Consider the following 16,178-nt stretch of genomic DNA (forward strand, 5'->3'; position numbering starts at 1 on the left):
ACGCCCTAGACGGATTTTCTGCCGTGAGGAAGCGACGAAACGTTTGTAATACCGTATCATCAACCGCCGTATATTGCGAAATACATTTTCCAGGAAATTGACAGACGACTGTATGAAAGACATATCGACTAATGTAAGAGAGTCACGCAAATTATACCGTATACAAACATTTATCCGGTCTTTTCACGTGGAACCGCGCTCGGAGAGGTGAAAAGTCTAATACCTCTAGTCTTTTTCCTTTTTGTATTAAACATGTTTTTCGATATTTGTTTATCTATGTTTCTTTTTCGCACCGTGATAGTTTACGCAAAAAGACTTGTCGTGCAACGAGCAACAATGAGGAGACGATTAATTATTTGGGAAAACCTGAAGAAATATTAGGATATAAATGGAGGGAGAAAGAGCATAGTCACGGTTCTTCTGACAGGTTGCGTTTGATCAGCCGAACAGCGATTTTGTAAGACGGATACATACCGTCGCTAAAGTGGGGGGTGAATTTTTACTTCCAAAAGGCGACGTTCATTCGTTACACAGAAGTAAGAATTTCTTGCCTTCTCAGAAGAGCTGGCCGATATTCGTGCAGTTTTACGGGGTCGGTGTAATCATGGGTAGAAAACAGCTAACAATCTCCATGTCGCAATACAAGTATCGACTTGTGTGACACACAACGCAAACGGAGTATTTTTATGAGAAAACTGATTATTCAATTTTAAAAGAGATATACTCATTGAATCATTCCAATGTAAGGGATTTTGTATCTTTCCCATGGATCAGAATTGACTGTCCATATATCGAAAAGTCAATGTATCGCACTGCACTGCGATATTATTAGCAAACTTTAGTTGAGCCAAATATGATTTGTCAACTATTAACAAATTTCTATCGACCATTATTTGGCTCAGCTGGAATTTGATAATAATAACAAAACATTTAATTCGCCATATTCAAATATAAGTTCGTTAACGGCGAGTAAACTCTTTTCTCGACGTGTCCTTCTTAATTTGGCACGTATCATACGCATCGAGGATGTTGCTTCGAGGTTTGGGAACATTAATCACCGCACTGACTATTGAAATTCGAATGAATGCTTTCCGCCTGACACAAGCCGACGAAGAGATACGCAAGCAGGGCATTTCTCCAACCACACAGATACTCAATACTTTTCGTACCGTTTAGACCGGCTTATTTCGTTACGGCGTTGCTAAAGAAGACGTTATTATACGTACATAAACACCTTGAAGTGTGTCACGTTGCGGACTCGGTGTGCAAAGAAGAACACGGAAAAAATATTACCGGTCAAATATCAAGTATCGTATAGATACAGGTACGCATGCACGGCAATGGGTCACGTAACAATATAACGGTTAATGTAAAATTCAAAACCCTGTCTTTTTCGTCCGTCTAATGTTTAATTTAGCACCTCCGGGACCTTTGATTAATCCGTGCATCAGCATAGGTATAGGTATAGGTATAATTGTTAATTATGTACCCTTGGAGATGTAACGGTGCAGGCGATTTGAATATAACTTGCAAGACAATCGTCGATGGCATGCGATGCATCCGAGGCTAGGAAAGTGAATTTAGTCAACTATTAAACCGCTAGTTGGTATGAGTTTTGAGTTTTCACCGTCCCCCTCCAGAACCCGGAGGTGCCTTTCTTTGCGGAGGCAAAGCCGGCTGAAACTGACTAAAGCGAAGCATTTCTCCGCGCGCATCTAGTTAGCCGTCCGCAGTTTACCGCCAAACGTCCCGCGAAAAGGAACCGTTAAAAATATTCGAAAAACAGATCGAACCTTTTCGAAAGGATTGAAAAATAATTAAACATTTTTATTGTAAATCGTCAATAAATTCGATTAACCTCTGCGCAATTAATCGTTATAATTCATTCATTCGTGAGTTTGATCTACTCGACTTGCCGATACTTGACTCTGCGTGTGCGAAATCCCTCTAAAATCGTGCTTTTCCAAAGATAAAATTGAAAAATTGAACAAGATCGTAATTCTGTACGTTCGCATGGATTTTTGACGTTCAATGATAAAAAATCGAATCGATACTCGGTGATTAAAAACCACATACCAAATGTGTCTTAGTATTTATCGAACGTGTGAATAAACCATTAAACTAGGAAATAAACAAACAGCGAGTGCAGGTGAAGTAAGAAAGGTATCGTGTTGGATGGGAATAAATCAACAACGCGCATCGCACGCAACAATTACAAATATGCAAATAATACTCGATATTAATTAACCATGAAATAGCAAGAGCGATACGGATCGGTAAAGGAATAAAAAAAAAAGAAGAATAAACGACGGTAATTAGGCGCGATAACATCTCAGAAAATGTCGGGAAAAAGTTGTGTGAAAATGAATCTATTAATAGCCGTCGCCTGTGCGATAATAATCGGCAAGATTGACGCCCAAGACAGCCTTCTAAAGTTGGAATCCCCTTTAGTTCTGGACTCAAAGGACATCGAATCCTCGGTGCACAAAACGCGGAGCCTTCCGCAACCGGAAGAAGCCTTGCGCGGAAATTGGTCGACGATCCAGGAGGATTTGGACGTGTTTAACACTCGATGGCTCGCGGAAAATTGGATCGAGGGAAAATACCCGGTTTCAACCGAGTGCTCGAAGGACGTGACGCGGTTCGTTGACGGGTTGAAGCGGAAGGATTTATGGGCGAGAAAGAGTGAGTCTTTGATAAAATCAATTGAACCAACGGACCGATCAATTCCGCGATCCGCGTATTCTAATTTATTCGCCCATCAGATTCGTTATTATACCTGCTGCAGCCTCGCATAACACCTTGCGCAACGTGGCACGAAATTTATGCAAATTATTTATTCCATAAATCCCGTTCCTCCTCTCGTTCAAGTTACGTGACGCAAGTCTTTCTCATTTCGACATTTTACGAGTTATTCTCGCAGCTACTTCCGTTTATTTATCATCGATGATGAAAATGAAGGAAATTTCCTCGATCACTCATCTTCGGACGTTTAATATCGGTAATTTTAATCATCAACATTTGCATTAATCCCGACTTTTTTCAACGGCATTCTGACGAATAAATTTCAATACTATTATCCGTGTGCTGCTTGCGAGAACATTTTTCACCAGATAGACAATCGCGTTGGGTATTATACGCGATTGTAATAACGCGGAAGTATTTTTCCAACAAACATTAGACAAAGAATTTGCAACTTAATTCTGGCAAACACGCGTCGAGTAAAGATTGCGAAACGATTCGTCTCAAGTCTCGAAGTGGCGCAAGAACACGGACAAATTTATTGTACCAATAGAAAGTTCAGCTGCAGGAGCAACGCGTTGTTCTGACTCGCTTGATTCGACGGTTAAAGTTTTACACGAATCGGATACGCGTATAGATCTTTATTTGGTAGTTTTCAACATTACGTAAGGTAGGTACGAAGGTATCAAGGCTGCGGAAGGAGCCCCTAATATTCGGATGAAAGTTAAATCGACAACTTTTACTCGATGGTGGAAGGAATGGGACTTGAAACAAAGCGTTGCGAGCATGAATAATAATCGTCGTTGTTGCTTGGCGAATCTAATGTGAGATTTCTGAAGAAATAGAAATCATTCGATGCTCAAAAATAATCTTCGCTCCGTGGAGAAAACGTTTGATCATCCCAAATGCAACGATTGATATTCTAACAGGATTTTCTGTCCGACACGAACGACACTGTTACTACTTATGCTTCGTCATTATACGCAATGAGACTTCGGAAAGGTAACCGAAGAAAGTATATCTGTCGAATGATGAAAAATTGTTCAGGAATCATGACTGATTTATCGGTTGCGTGGATGGAATGCAATACTTGTTAACGAAACGAGTGAATTTTGACAATCGCGGAGAAAACACCGACAAACGCGACCCGAGTCACGAGTCATTTTATCGATTTGACAAACTTTCTTCGGCGATAAATTGGAATAAAAGCAAGACTGCTTGACCCAATTAGCCTTGAAATAAGCAATCTGACGATAATTTGGTAAACGCGAAGAATCGATGTGCCGCGTAGTTTGTTTTCATTGCAACAAACGTCGGTTTTTCGGTCGGTTGGTTTCTCAGGAGGACCCGAAGCCTTCGCCTCGAGCTGCTTTCAACGCTCGATACGGTTTCACTCGGTTCTCACGTAGCTCGGTGGTGAAACAATGGGACAAATATCTCCCGGGGCATCCCGGATTTTCTTGCCAGCCAACCGGATTCTCCTGCATTGGCGTAAAGAAGGTACACACAACAGCCGCATCCGAGTCTCACTTTCGACCATTTCATACGTTCTTGGGTCAATGCCACCGCTCCTAACGAGTGTTTTCCTCGTTATTGCGAGCTGGATTTTGTCGGTTAATTGTCGGATTGGGGCTAAACACCAGCTGCGGAATTACCGCTGGTCGCTAAAAATTACAGAGTTCGTTTTCAAGATCCTCTTAATTACCCCCCGACTGAACATTCATCCGCGTTCCCATGGTATTAAACACCAAAGGTCCCCGTGACATCATGTTGCAACTGCATCGCGAGTTCACTTCCTGGTGCGATGCAGTGAAATAATTCAGTGAAAGTATATAAATAATCATCTCACGGTGCGGTATCTTCATCTGGGTTATTATGCCTGCACGACTGGCGTATTTCTCAAGGCGCAATAAGTCAAATCCTGCGTAGCTCGAGTTTTCTTCGAAAATACCAATACGTCAGACTGGCTCCCCGCGAGTTGAAAATTCTCCGAAACTTTCTACTCTGAGTGCCGGAGCACTCGGTCCAGACCGTGTATTACCTCCGGTAGTCGCTGCGCCAGGTGGGATATGGAGCCACTTTTCTTTGGCTTCATTGGCGATTGGATAACTATCTGAATGTCCGGTTTCAAGGCCGTAGAGAGTTTGCAAGATTCCACGATCGAAGCGTCTAGTAAATATGATAGGGCGGGGATTGCTGTATGAGGTGTCTACGTGCTCTTAGAAATTTTCACACTTGTTGGATCGATCACCAATTCATATCACGGAGCAACTGTATGCGCGTGATTTCAAATCAAGGTTACAGTCAATAGTGACGATATTCCACCTCGATGCAATCTCTGGAATGTCGCAATTTAGCGAATTGACAACAATTGTACCAATTCAATAATCCACACAGTCGTATTCGGTAAAACAATCACGATTTCCATTTCCAATTTTACTTTCAATCCGTTTGTAACATATATATATATATGTGTATATACCCTATTAAACAAACTTAAAAACTTGAGTACTGGATCCTTCTCACTGACAATGAACAACCCATAAGCATATATTCGCTTCAAAAATTTTAAATGTCCAAGCGAAGCCCAACAATTTCAGGTTCTCTGTTCCTCAAGTGTTCATAAAAAATACGAGTGTCTGCGGGAGTTTCAGAGAGTTATTCGTATTTGCGCGTGAACTATACGAAGCGTTACGTCCCAAACTTGGGTAGGATCTTTAGTCCTGTTACATAAAATTATCGCCAGAGGGTATTTACGGGTTTTTTTTCGGTGACTCTGCACTTTAGTATTATATCACGAGCTAAAACATCACGCAATTATTCGCATCGTTAATGTACCTTCTCATTTCTCCTTGTCAATTTTTTTCTCCACCTTCTCCTATCTTGAATTTTTTTTTTTTTTTTTTATACAACCAAGACTAATGGCACAATACCGCTGTCCTGACAGCTTGAAGTACTTGGACACGTCTGATGCGGTCTCAAAATTTCATACCTCTCGAGTTTCCCGCACCAGCTCACTTTCCACTAATTTTTCTTCACACGTCCACGGAAATAATCCATCCTGTTCCTAATTGTTACTACAGTCACGGTCGTAGACGCAGCATGATCCTAGAGCGGTAACAACGTGAGAAAGTATTTCAGTAAGAACGTTTCAATTACTCCGGAACAAACAATGCTCGTTAACCGCTCAACGCGCGGTCAACGTTGAGCGTACTTGTTAGATGAAACGAAGGTCTTTCAAATTTATCTTGCGGATGTATGGAAGGTATACTCGCGCGTTACCAGGATACAAAAGTCATTCAATGACCTAGGCCTTTCTACGGGTGAATTGTTTGATCGTTGAAAGCATGTAAGACGAATACTTCATTTGCTCATCTTTCCGGCGACGTGACGTAACGAAAATTTGATCGCAGGTACGACAGACATGACGAGCTTTGCAATTTTCGCTAATACAACGTGCGAAATCTCAAAACTCAAGTTAAAAATGACGCGACGGTATTCGCGCGTGGATCCTGAAAGTTACGACACAGATACTCAACTCTCGATTATACAACGCTGTGTTAACGAGTGCAGGCAGGTTACGTTTCATCCGCTTTCCTGTAGCTTGTAACAGGTGAGATGTTCGGTGAAAATACGCTTCTCACGTCGATCCAAAGATCGATTGATCTGTACGCGGTGCACGATTCCTGACCAAAAATTCTTGAATAACACAATCTCTCGCAATATGTGATTTACGAATGACTGCGGTGAAATAGAAAGTATCCCTGTTGATATTGTTATGTTTATCATTGTTACCATTATTATTGTCGTTATTAGGCTAAACCACTTCTGATCTCGGTAATCGTCTGTTTGTACGACACGACAAACAGCATCTCCTACAGTCACGGGAGAGTACGTTTCATGATCGGCAGTGCATCCAAAAGTGTTACGACTCTACAGGCACTTGAATCACAGCGGTTTCCAACTGACAATTACAGAGCAATGTTCGAACCTCGTACTCCGTGACGTTGTTGCAAAGTCACGCGCGTCAAAAGGCGCTTAGTTTAAATAGCCGGTTGTACGAATCACGTAACACCCTTTTTAGATTGACACGTGGAATACAAAAAAAAAATTAAATTAAAACTTAATGACAGAAATGTTCGCCAGATGAATTGCATCATCGAGAAACGGATACTGAAATTCTACTCAATCGTCGTGATTTATTACATATCTACATTCTTTTCACTTTGGTATTTGAAAGGTCTAGGTTCGATTTCAAATCCTGACCCGTATTATGCCATGCGAAAAATAACTAAATGAAATAAAAAATTGACAAGTAAGAGAATAGTAAACAATCGTCTTGTACTATATCCCATGTCACGAATGTTGTTATTTATAATCGAATATTAATTCGACTTGTCAATAGGACACGCTGCACGCTATATGTATAACGCACAAGCGTGTTGCGCACAGGCATATAGCGAAGGTAAAAGCAAACCGTAAAGCCTCGGGAGTCAAAGTAGGAAGGATCACTTTCGCTGGATCCAAAGCGTGTTTTGGTTACGAAAATTCGACAGTCCGGTCCGAGCCACGAATCGTTCACTCGTTTGCTATACCCGCACACGCGGGCGCCCTTACCTAACAGTAATTAACCAATGAGCATGCCTGCGCAAAGTATTCTGAGAGGTCTACCTACCGAGAGTGCTGACTCTGACCCAAATAGCTCATCGAGCATAGATACTTGTTATTGAATCGAAATTCATCTTACACAACAGAACCGCACTGCGTTATGCAGCTTTCTCCCTATCCTTGAGACGTATTCGAGTAGGTATTTGGATGTTTTCAGGAATGCGATTATATTGCTTGGGATCTGAAAAACGGCCTTCCGCGGCATACTGAAAGAGTTGTTGCAAAACAGGTGTCGGTAAAAGTTTTAGCAGTCTATACTGGTTAATCGGCTTTTCGCTTATTCGATGTCAACTGACAGCTCATTATGGTCTCGCAATATGTGCGCGCGGCATGTCGTTCTAAGGCCTCAGGGCCTGCTGAGCACATGCTGTGCAACAATATATAGGTGTGGTGGGAAAACTTGGTGACCACCTTAAAAATGTAACACATTCGTACATAAGTACGCGTTCGGGTTTGTACATGAAACGAGATAGAGCGTGATGCTTTCGGTTATGAAGTCGCTGCGCATAACAGGCATTGCCATTCGCATATTATGTCAAAACCCATTCAGTAATATGCTTTCTTAATCCATGGTGGGAACGGGGCGAGGCTTCTGCTGCTCAGGTTGACGGCAGCAATTACACGAGTTCTGCCGTTTTTCCTCACTTTGAATATTGCAGCTCCTCGGTGTTATTTCACCATCGCTTCAATGCTTCCTGAAAGTTCTGCAGGACACGAATTATGCAAGAGTAATGGTTCCGCGATATTACCGGAGATAATCGCAATGTGGGTGTCGCGCGTTGTAGGTATACTGCGATCCGGATACGATACAGAACAAAGTGGTCAACATGGTTAACACATGGCAACAAACCTGGCAAGAAAGCCGTTCTCTTTTCAAATCACTTTCCCTGACCATAACAACCGCTGACTCGACGCGATATTACGGCACAAAAAGAATCACCACGACGACGCTGCTTGTCTCCAGGTTGGAAATAACGAGGGCAAAATCGGCGCTAGCCGACTTTCGGTCGTTATTATTCACTGTTTTATTGACACTAGTTAATTCAGGCACCAGACGAGTCTAAACATTCAAGTCATTTGTCGATACTCGAACTCATACTTGAAACAAAATCGTGCAGTGTTCAAATTTCTTATCGTGGAAAAAAGTATTCTTTAAAAAAACCCATGCTTTAGGACTAGTTAAACAAAACATCACAAGTATTGGACAAATTTTTTTCTTTCCTACAGTTGTTCGTAATGTTGACCGGATACGAAAGCATTCCGTCACGAAAATAATTGGAGTATCCCGTGCTTTCCGAAGAAATGATAGTCGAATATTATTTACATCGACGCAAGACTCGATCGTCTTAAAAACATCGAACAATGGTTGAAGAAAGCACGAGTCTGAGTCGTCAGTTTTTCAATGAATGCGGAAGAACTTGGCTCGTGTGGCTTCACCGGATAACGAAAGAATCCCGGAAAGTGATAATCTGTCTGTGAACTTCGCGGACAATTAGCCTCGGCAATGGCCATAAGAGAAACACGGTAGATCAAAGTGGCAGCGTTGCGACTGGGTCACCACTATGGTTATGAGGCGGATAACTGAGGATTACGACGATGGCGTGGCAAGATTACGATAAACCGGTTGAGAGGTGTGGATTCCGAAACGTGGATAGAAAAGCGAAGAATGCAGTTTCTTTGCAATCAAGATTCCAGCACACTCACCATAGCGGACCGATCCAATTATGGGCGGCTATTCCCGCGACATATGGGCATTGCATTGCATCGAACCATGCCAAGTTGAAAATAAGGACTAGTGAGCCGCGTGTTGCTGAACTTGACTTTGAATCGAAGTTCAAGACGCCGACAATGACACAACTCTTACAGAATCCATTGTCATTCTAATTTCATTGTAATATATGTATGTACCTCGGCTAAATCTGATCTGGACCAATACGCCTTACATGCATAATAATAGACACCTAGCTCCTCGCTAGTCCTTGGACGAATTTCGTATCTCACGCGTACGAAATGACTCGACGTACGAACCGTTCTCTGACTCACTGGTGACGAATTTCTTCATGGATGAGCAGTGAGCACACACCTGGAACTGATTAAAAAATACCCGCCGCTTTCACTCCCTGCATTCTTCGATGTTGCGTAAACTCTCGACGAAATATGACCTTGGTATCGTTGTGAAGGAAACGCTAATATCAACTTAGCACTGTTTCTAAACGCATTTGTAACCATTAGACGCACAATTAGATAGTCACAAATTATTCAAAAGGCCAAGATCCATGCACGTACAAATTCAGTTTATCATCTTTAAACCAATGTTACGCTCAGAGATGAATTGCTCGCGCAGACGGATTCATCTGATGTTAACCCGCATTCCGGAGGCTGCACGGATACTCGTTAGTTGGAACTCTGACCATAACAGATTTAAACGTGCTTCTTACCCCGTATAAATTTGCAATTAAAGCAAGATACTATTGTTCCAACCGCCTGTAGTATTCACAAAGGATTCTTCCATGCAGCCTACTGGCACGCCTTCGGTACGCCCAGCAGAACTGGTTCTCCAAGGGACGATAGTACTGGTGCAACTTCCTCTATGGTGCAATAACAAAATCGAACCGTGTAGCCGAAAACGGGAACCGCAGATATACACGAAAAAGCGGACAAAACCAAAGACCAATGCCACAAGTTATCTACCAAGTCATACCTTTTGGTTGAAAAGAAAAAAAGATCACAAGATGATAGGTTATACTTATGATGAAAATGTAATTATCAAAAATGTGCCATTTATCATATTCGAAGGAATGAATAATTTATGAATTCAAATGGCATGCTTCAGACTTTGGAGACGGTTTTGTCGTATCTGTCATTTGGCAACGAGTGACCAAGTGTAATTTTGAAATATTATCCGGTTGAATTGCGACTGTTTTTTGAGACCCACATAAGACCGGATTCCGTTTCACGTTATTGCTTGCCTCCACGCTGGCGCGGGAGATACTCGAGGCCGAAGTTTGATGCCATCCGCGATGAGGTAACACTTTCTATTCGGGAAGTAAGAAAAGTTATCTAACCGCTGCCCACCGGACCCGACACTATTCAAGCATCTTCAAAGAGAAGCGACTCGCGTCGCGTTCCGAGATGAAATAACCACTCATTACAATTGTCTGCGTATAACGAAAGGCTTGCGTACTTGCTTGCTTTGTAATTTTTAGTTCGTTCCCCAAACTGAAATCGAGGTTGGACTTGATTAAATGAATCAAATCGGTCATACTTTCACAACAGGATTTTTCCTTGCCTGTCATCCAGAAATTGCAGATCCTGTATAACTTTTGATACGATATCCATGAAAAATTGTTGATAAGCCTGAATTCATACGACCGTTTGAATCGAATAAGGTGTGAAACATGCGCGACTGGTTCCAATCATCTATCCTTCTTCAATAAGCATCTTTGATTCTTTGTATTACAAAAAAAAAAAGATACAATTTTAAGACTTGAACACGTTTCGTTTCAGTGGACGATGCGTCTGGAAGATTTGCAAACAGTTTCTACTGGGGGAATTCTTACTTCATGGGATCAGCAACGGAGTGTAGCTTTATCGGGATGGACTACAACAAGGGTAACCAACAGTTCACGACAGCCGCGAACGAGGTTCGTGAATTTACCGCCGAACCAAGAAAGAAAAAGAACTACGGACTGAGCGGAGCCGGTCTCCTTTCGCCCACCATCTCCGATATCCCACCATTCAAAATTGGCTTCTACATGATCAAGATCAACGTGAACGGATCCGTTAGTCCAGTGGTAGGTGCTTCCTTTCGATTCGATAGAATGCTTGTAATTGTTCTAGAACTAGAGCTGCCCAATCATCTGTGCAAAAAATGTTGACTAGAGTACACTAGCACTTTCTCACGTTGCTACCACTAAGTCACGTCTACGAATACTTTTCAGCCGCGTAAAATTCACATTGGAGTTTGCCTTCCGTTTTCTTGTACCTCGACCGATGTGACCGTGGTGGCAAAACTGGCGGCCAGCAAATCTGCGGCTAAACATTCCAGCATCGATAAGGTTCGAGATCAGCACAACCCGTATGACATGTTCACAGATTCCGTCTTCTGGGCACTGTTGTAAGTATTTTGGAGCCTTTTTCGCTGTACGTGTTATGTAATTCATTCTCTGTGTGATAGTGAAAGAGAGGGAGAGAGGGAGAGAGAGAGAGAGAGAGAGAGTTCTTGCGTTGAGAAAGTGATTGACAGAATTTTGATTAAAATCGAGTAAAGTAGTTCACTCCTCGTTCGAATGACATGCAAACTTGGCTCTCACAACTTTTTATTCAACTCAATAACCTTTCAGCGGATCGACTGTCCTCGTGATAGTCTTAATGACTACTGGTACCACTTACGATGTCTATCTGACAAAAAAGGTGAAACGTGCTACGTTGAACTACGACTTGGAGAAGCATGCAAAATTGGAACAACTATCCGGTGGAAAAATTTCAAATGGTAAGTAGAGACGGTTCCTTATTAAATTCAAGTAGTATAGAGTATTTTCGGTTATTTCATTCACACGGAATATTTTGAATCGCTAACGCCAGATAACCACAAAGGCTTGACGATCCGAAAATTATTTATCATATGGATCACCGATATTGCACGGAGTTTGCCTACACGCGTATCTTTCCATCTTTGTGGGAAGAAACTATAAGCAGGATACTTAGTGTTAAAACAAACATATGTCGATGATGTAATACAAATTCGGTTTCATGACAATCGTCGACTTTTCGGGAAATAATTTTTGCATAGAAGAATAAATACAATAGTCGTCAATGTTATTTTGTACTATGAATGGGAATATGACATGTACCAAAACGCACTGACGTGATACATTCAAGCGTGTATCTAATAAGTAAATGAAACTATTACTAACAAAATCTTGCCGAATTCCCAATCATCTCGAGTACGATGTGACTTTGTAAAAGACGCGGCGAAGAACGTATCTAACAGAATTTGAAGTTCTATAATTGATTAAAGTTTGATTTTATTCACCGTGCCGTAATTTATCAGGATAAAATCCATCTTCTTGTTTCAGTTCCTGACCACAGTGCTAACGGCGTGACTTCAATCAACAACAACAATGACCACGAAAGCACTCCTCCCCCGCCTCCCGAGCCAGAGATATTGAGTGAGTTAATTTGCCAATCTTCGAATACGAGAAATAAATGTAATTTGGAGCGGAGAGAATGGCGAGGCTGAATGGAGAGTATATAGGTATGGGTAAAGTCTTCGATCGATCTTATCGAGAAATTTATCGTCGAATTGAGCAGTGATTCTACACTGCAAAGAGGAGAGAACGCTTATGCATTGATGTAACGAGGAAAACCAGTCCGATGCAGTCAAGCGTGTAATGCAACGTTGCTGAATCAATGAGTAAAGATGTCATGCATAGTACATCCGCGTGGTTCAAGGAAATTATGCCTGAGAGAAAGGAAGAGTGCACTTTGATATTACTCTGACAAGTGATATTCAGTAACTTATTTGAGCTTTCACTAATCTACTGCCAATAAGCTCTATGAAGCATTACCGAACTCTACAACGAAAGTGCATTAAACACATTTGAGTCAAATGAGCTTAAACGTCACGCACGTCGATTATTTTCAGTAGGGTATGAATTGCATTGTATGAAAAAATTGTTAAATTAGAATTAGTGACATTCGCGAATTTTCTGACAAAGAAATCATTAGCAACATGCATCTGTTCGCGAGGGATCCGGTCACAGTGATTTGAAAAAAATAAAATAAATTGAGTTCAATGTACGGAAAAAAATCGCGACATCACTATTGTCAACTGGTCGTACTCAATTTTCATAATTTTCCAACTGAAACTAAAACTGCAAAATTTTTCTGTATGTTTCAGGCATATTCGAGGAATTGTTGCTATCGTTTTCCATAAAGGCAAACTTACGGACGATTTGTGACAAGTCCGTAGGTAGTGACACGATAAGCACCATCCACGGTTTGAGAGCAATATCGATGGCCTGGGTGATACTTGGCCACACGTGCATCGTGGTGTTCAAATATTCGGACAACATGGAGTACCGCAAGATAGTGGAGAAGAGATTTCTCTTCCAGACGGTAACGAGCGGTGCTTTCAGCGTGGACACGTTCTTCTTCATGGGCGGCCTCCTCGTTTCCTTCCTCTACTTCAGGACCAACGCCAAAGGGGATTTGCACAGGCTGACACAAGGCACGCGCGGATTCCTCGCTGGCATTCTAAAATTCATAGGCTTCATATCTTATAGATTTTGTCGACTTACAACACCCTACATGTTCGTTCTTGGAGTTGTCGAGGTCTCGATGAAGTGGTTCAATGCCAATTCAGTTTTCGAACCGCCCACAGCTGATCACTACAACTGTCCGAATTACTGGTGGAGGAATCTGCTCTACATAAACACGCTTTTCCCCGTCGATGAAATGGTTAGCATGTGCACGATTTTTTTTTTTCTAATCGTTAAGAAATACCTTTTTCCGGCAGACACTTTGACCAGTCGGTCCACTTGTCGTGATGAACATTGACGGTGAATTTTGAATTTCAGTGCATGCTTTGGAGTTGGTACGTCGCCGACGATACGCAGTTTTACGTCGTTGGTGCTATCATACTGATCGTAGCGACCAATCACGTCAAGATTGCTGCATTTTCGACTGCGATGTTACTCCTCAGTTCCTGGATAGTAACGGCTTACATCGCTTACACCAACAACCACATGCCAAGCTCGGACGATCCCCTCGCATTATTTGACAAAATTTACGACAAGCCTTGGACGAGGCTTGGTCCTTATTTGATTGGGATGTCCGTAGGATATTTACTCTTCAAGACAAACTGCAAAATTACTATGTCCAAGGTTGGTCTTTGCTTTACACATATTTCACACCCACGCTGTTGTGGATTTGTCATCTTACGCGTAAAACGCTACTTGAAAAATATCGACATTCAAATAATGCCTTTCGTATTTCAGATGACGGTTACTGTGGGCTGGCTACTGTCAACAGCGTGTCTTCTCAGTTTACTCTACGGTTTGTACGAGACGGAATTGAGTCTTGCAACGGCAGCTGCTTACTCTTCCTTAAGCCACAGCGCATGGTCACTTGGACTAGCATGGATAGTCGTAGCGTGCAGCACAGGTTACGGAGGTCAGCTGACAGAATATATGAAAAATTATTTATAACTTCATGGCCTGAATCTATGCACGCTTACAGAGGCAAATTTTTAATCGATAATTGTTCAAATTGCACAATTATTCTGAAATTGGACAAAGATAAAGGAAACAAGACTTTGTTCAATTCTCAGATCTTTTTACAGAGATGGTATTAGACTCATTGCTTCAAATCGTATTAACGACCTTTTTAATTTTTCTTATTCAGGTTACGTCAACAGCATATTATCGGCGCCAATTCTGCACCCGTTTAGCAGAGTTACTTATTGTGCCTATCTTGTCCATCCTATCGTTATTCGACTAACAGCAATGAATCTAGACGCGCCGTTTCATCTTGGGAAAGATACTGTGGTACGTAAACTCTGACGTAAATATAAAAGGGTATTAAATTCGCCTGGGTTGCATTGCACTCGGTTAAAACAAACGATTAACGTATGTAACTAACTTTTCAGTTGATAACATTCCTCGGGCAATTCGTGCTTTCGTACGCCTTGTCATTCGCGATTTCTTTGGCTTTCGAGGCTCCGGTTGTCACTATGCTGAAGATCCTGGCACCGAACAAGCGAAGAAGAATCCCACGAGTTCCTTGAATCCAAGAGTGTGTTTGATCATCGTTGAATTTTGGTGCAAAAGTGATGTACGATAGTTGAGAAAATATGTGATACTCCATATTGTAATAGGAGTAACGAATGCAGTTGTATGAGAGTCAAGAGGGAAGCTTGTGTAGTTGTTTACTTCGATAAAAACCAATAGGCATAGTTTTATCATGCAGCTATTACCTATAGTCCATTTTTATCAATTTTTTAAGATATTTGTATGGAAGCATACGAGGATTTTTCGGCGAGCATTTGACGTGGGTACTAAACTATATACGACTATATGTATACTTGAAAATAACCAGACGTAAACTGTACCTTGGTACATTGTGGTACCTGAATCAAACACTTGCCAAGGAGTGTTTTGTTAGGATGAGATAATTAGAATTATTTCGAATGTAATTCTCTCAGACTCTCTCCGGATATCATCTCTTTTTTTTTTTTTTTGTAAGTGAGATAATTTTCAAATATAAGTTATTTAAATTGTATCTAATACGCCCTAACGCGCTACGTCAGTATATGTTAATATTGTACACCCCATTACCAATATGTACCGTATTCATTAGATTTGATCTTATTATACGACCTAATTTTTAGATACGTTTTATCTGTAGCCTGTAAATAATAAAATACAATTTCTATATAAATCGAATCACCAATTTCACTTTTAATTAACCATCAATCTGTTACCTATACGTACTTCACCTCAATTCATCAAAAACAATAAGAACCCGACAAATTTCGAACAGTTAGACGATCGCGGGTGAAAAAACAGGTAATCCAGATTTCACGAAGCCGTCAGATAAAGCTCTTCTATCTTACCGACAGTCGTCAAGAGAGATGGCAATGAAATGCCAAAATTTGTTCCTTTCCCCTTCACGGGAAGTGGAACAGCTATAGATATAGGCGTATAATTTCGCCTCATTCTCCTCTGCCGCCTCGATCCCCGCCGCAAATATCGACAGAGAGAGAA

The 16,178-nt window shown here is 41.4% G+C and overlaps 1 protein-coding gene across 1 annotated transcript; it reads left to right on the forward strand.

Annotated features, from left to right (window-relative positions):
- Window positions 1-1,732: 1,732 nt before the first annotated feature.
- On the forward strand, window positions 1,733-15,832 carry LOC124178154 (nose resistant to fluoxetine protein 6). The gene is made up of 10 exons (XM_046561332.1): window positions 1,733-2,685; window positions 10,918-11,204; window positions 11,352-11,527; window positions 11,754-11,902; window positions 12,489-12,581; window positions 13,313-13,872; window positions 13,992-14,297; window positions 14,412-14,586; window positions 14,818-14,960; window positions 15,062-15,832. The coding sequence occupies exons 1-10, from the start codon at window positions 2,340-2,342 to the stop codon at window positions 15,197-15,199; spliced, it is 2,373 nt and encodes a 790-aa protein (XP_046417288.1). The 5' UTR covers window positions 1,733-2,339; the 3' UTR covers window positions 15,200-15,832.
- The last annotated feature ends 346 nt before the right edge of the window (window positions 15,833-16,178 follow it).

Source organism: Neodiprion fabricii, chromosome 3 (assembly GCF_021155785.1).
Source record: "Neodiprion fabricii isolate iyNeoFabr1 chromosome 3, iyNeoFabr1.1, whole genome shotgun sequence".
In the NCBI taxonomy this organism is placed as follows: domain Eukaryota; kingdom Metazoa; phylum Arthropoda; class Insecta; order Hymenoptera; family Diprionidae; genus Neodiprion; species Neodiprion fabricii.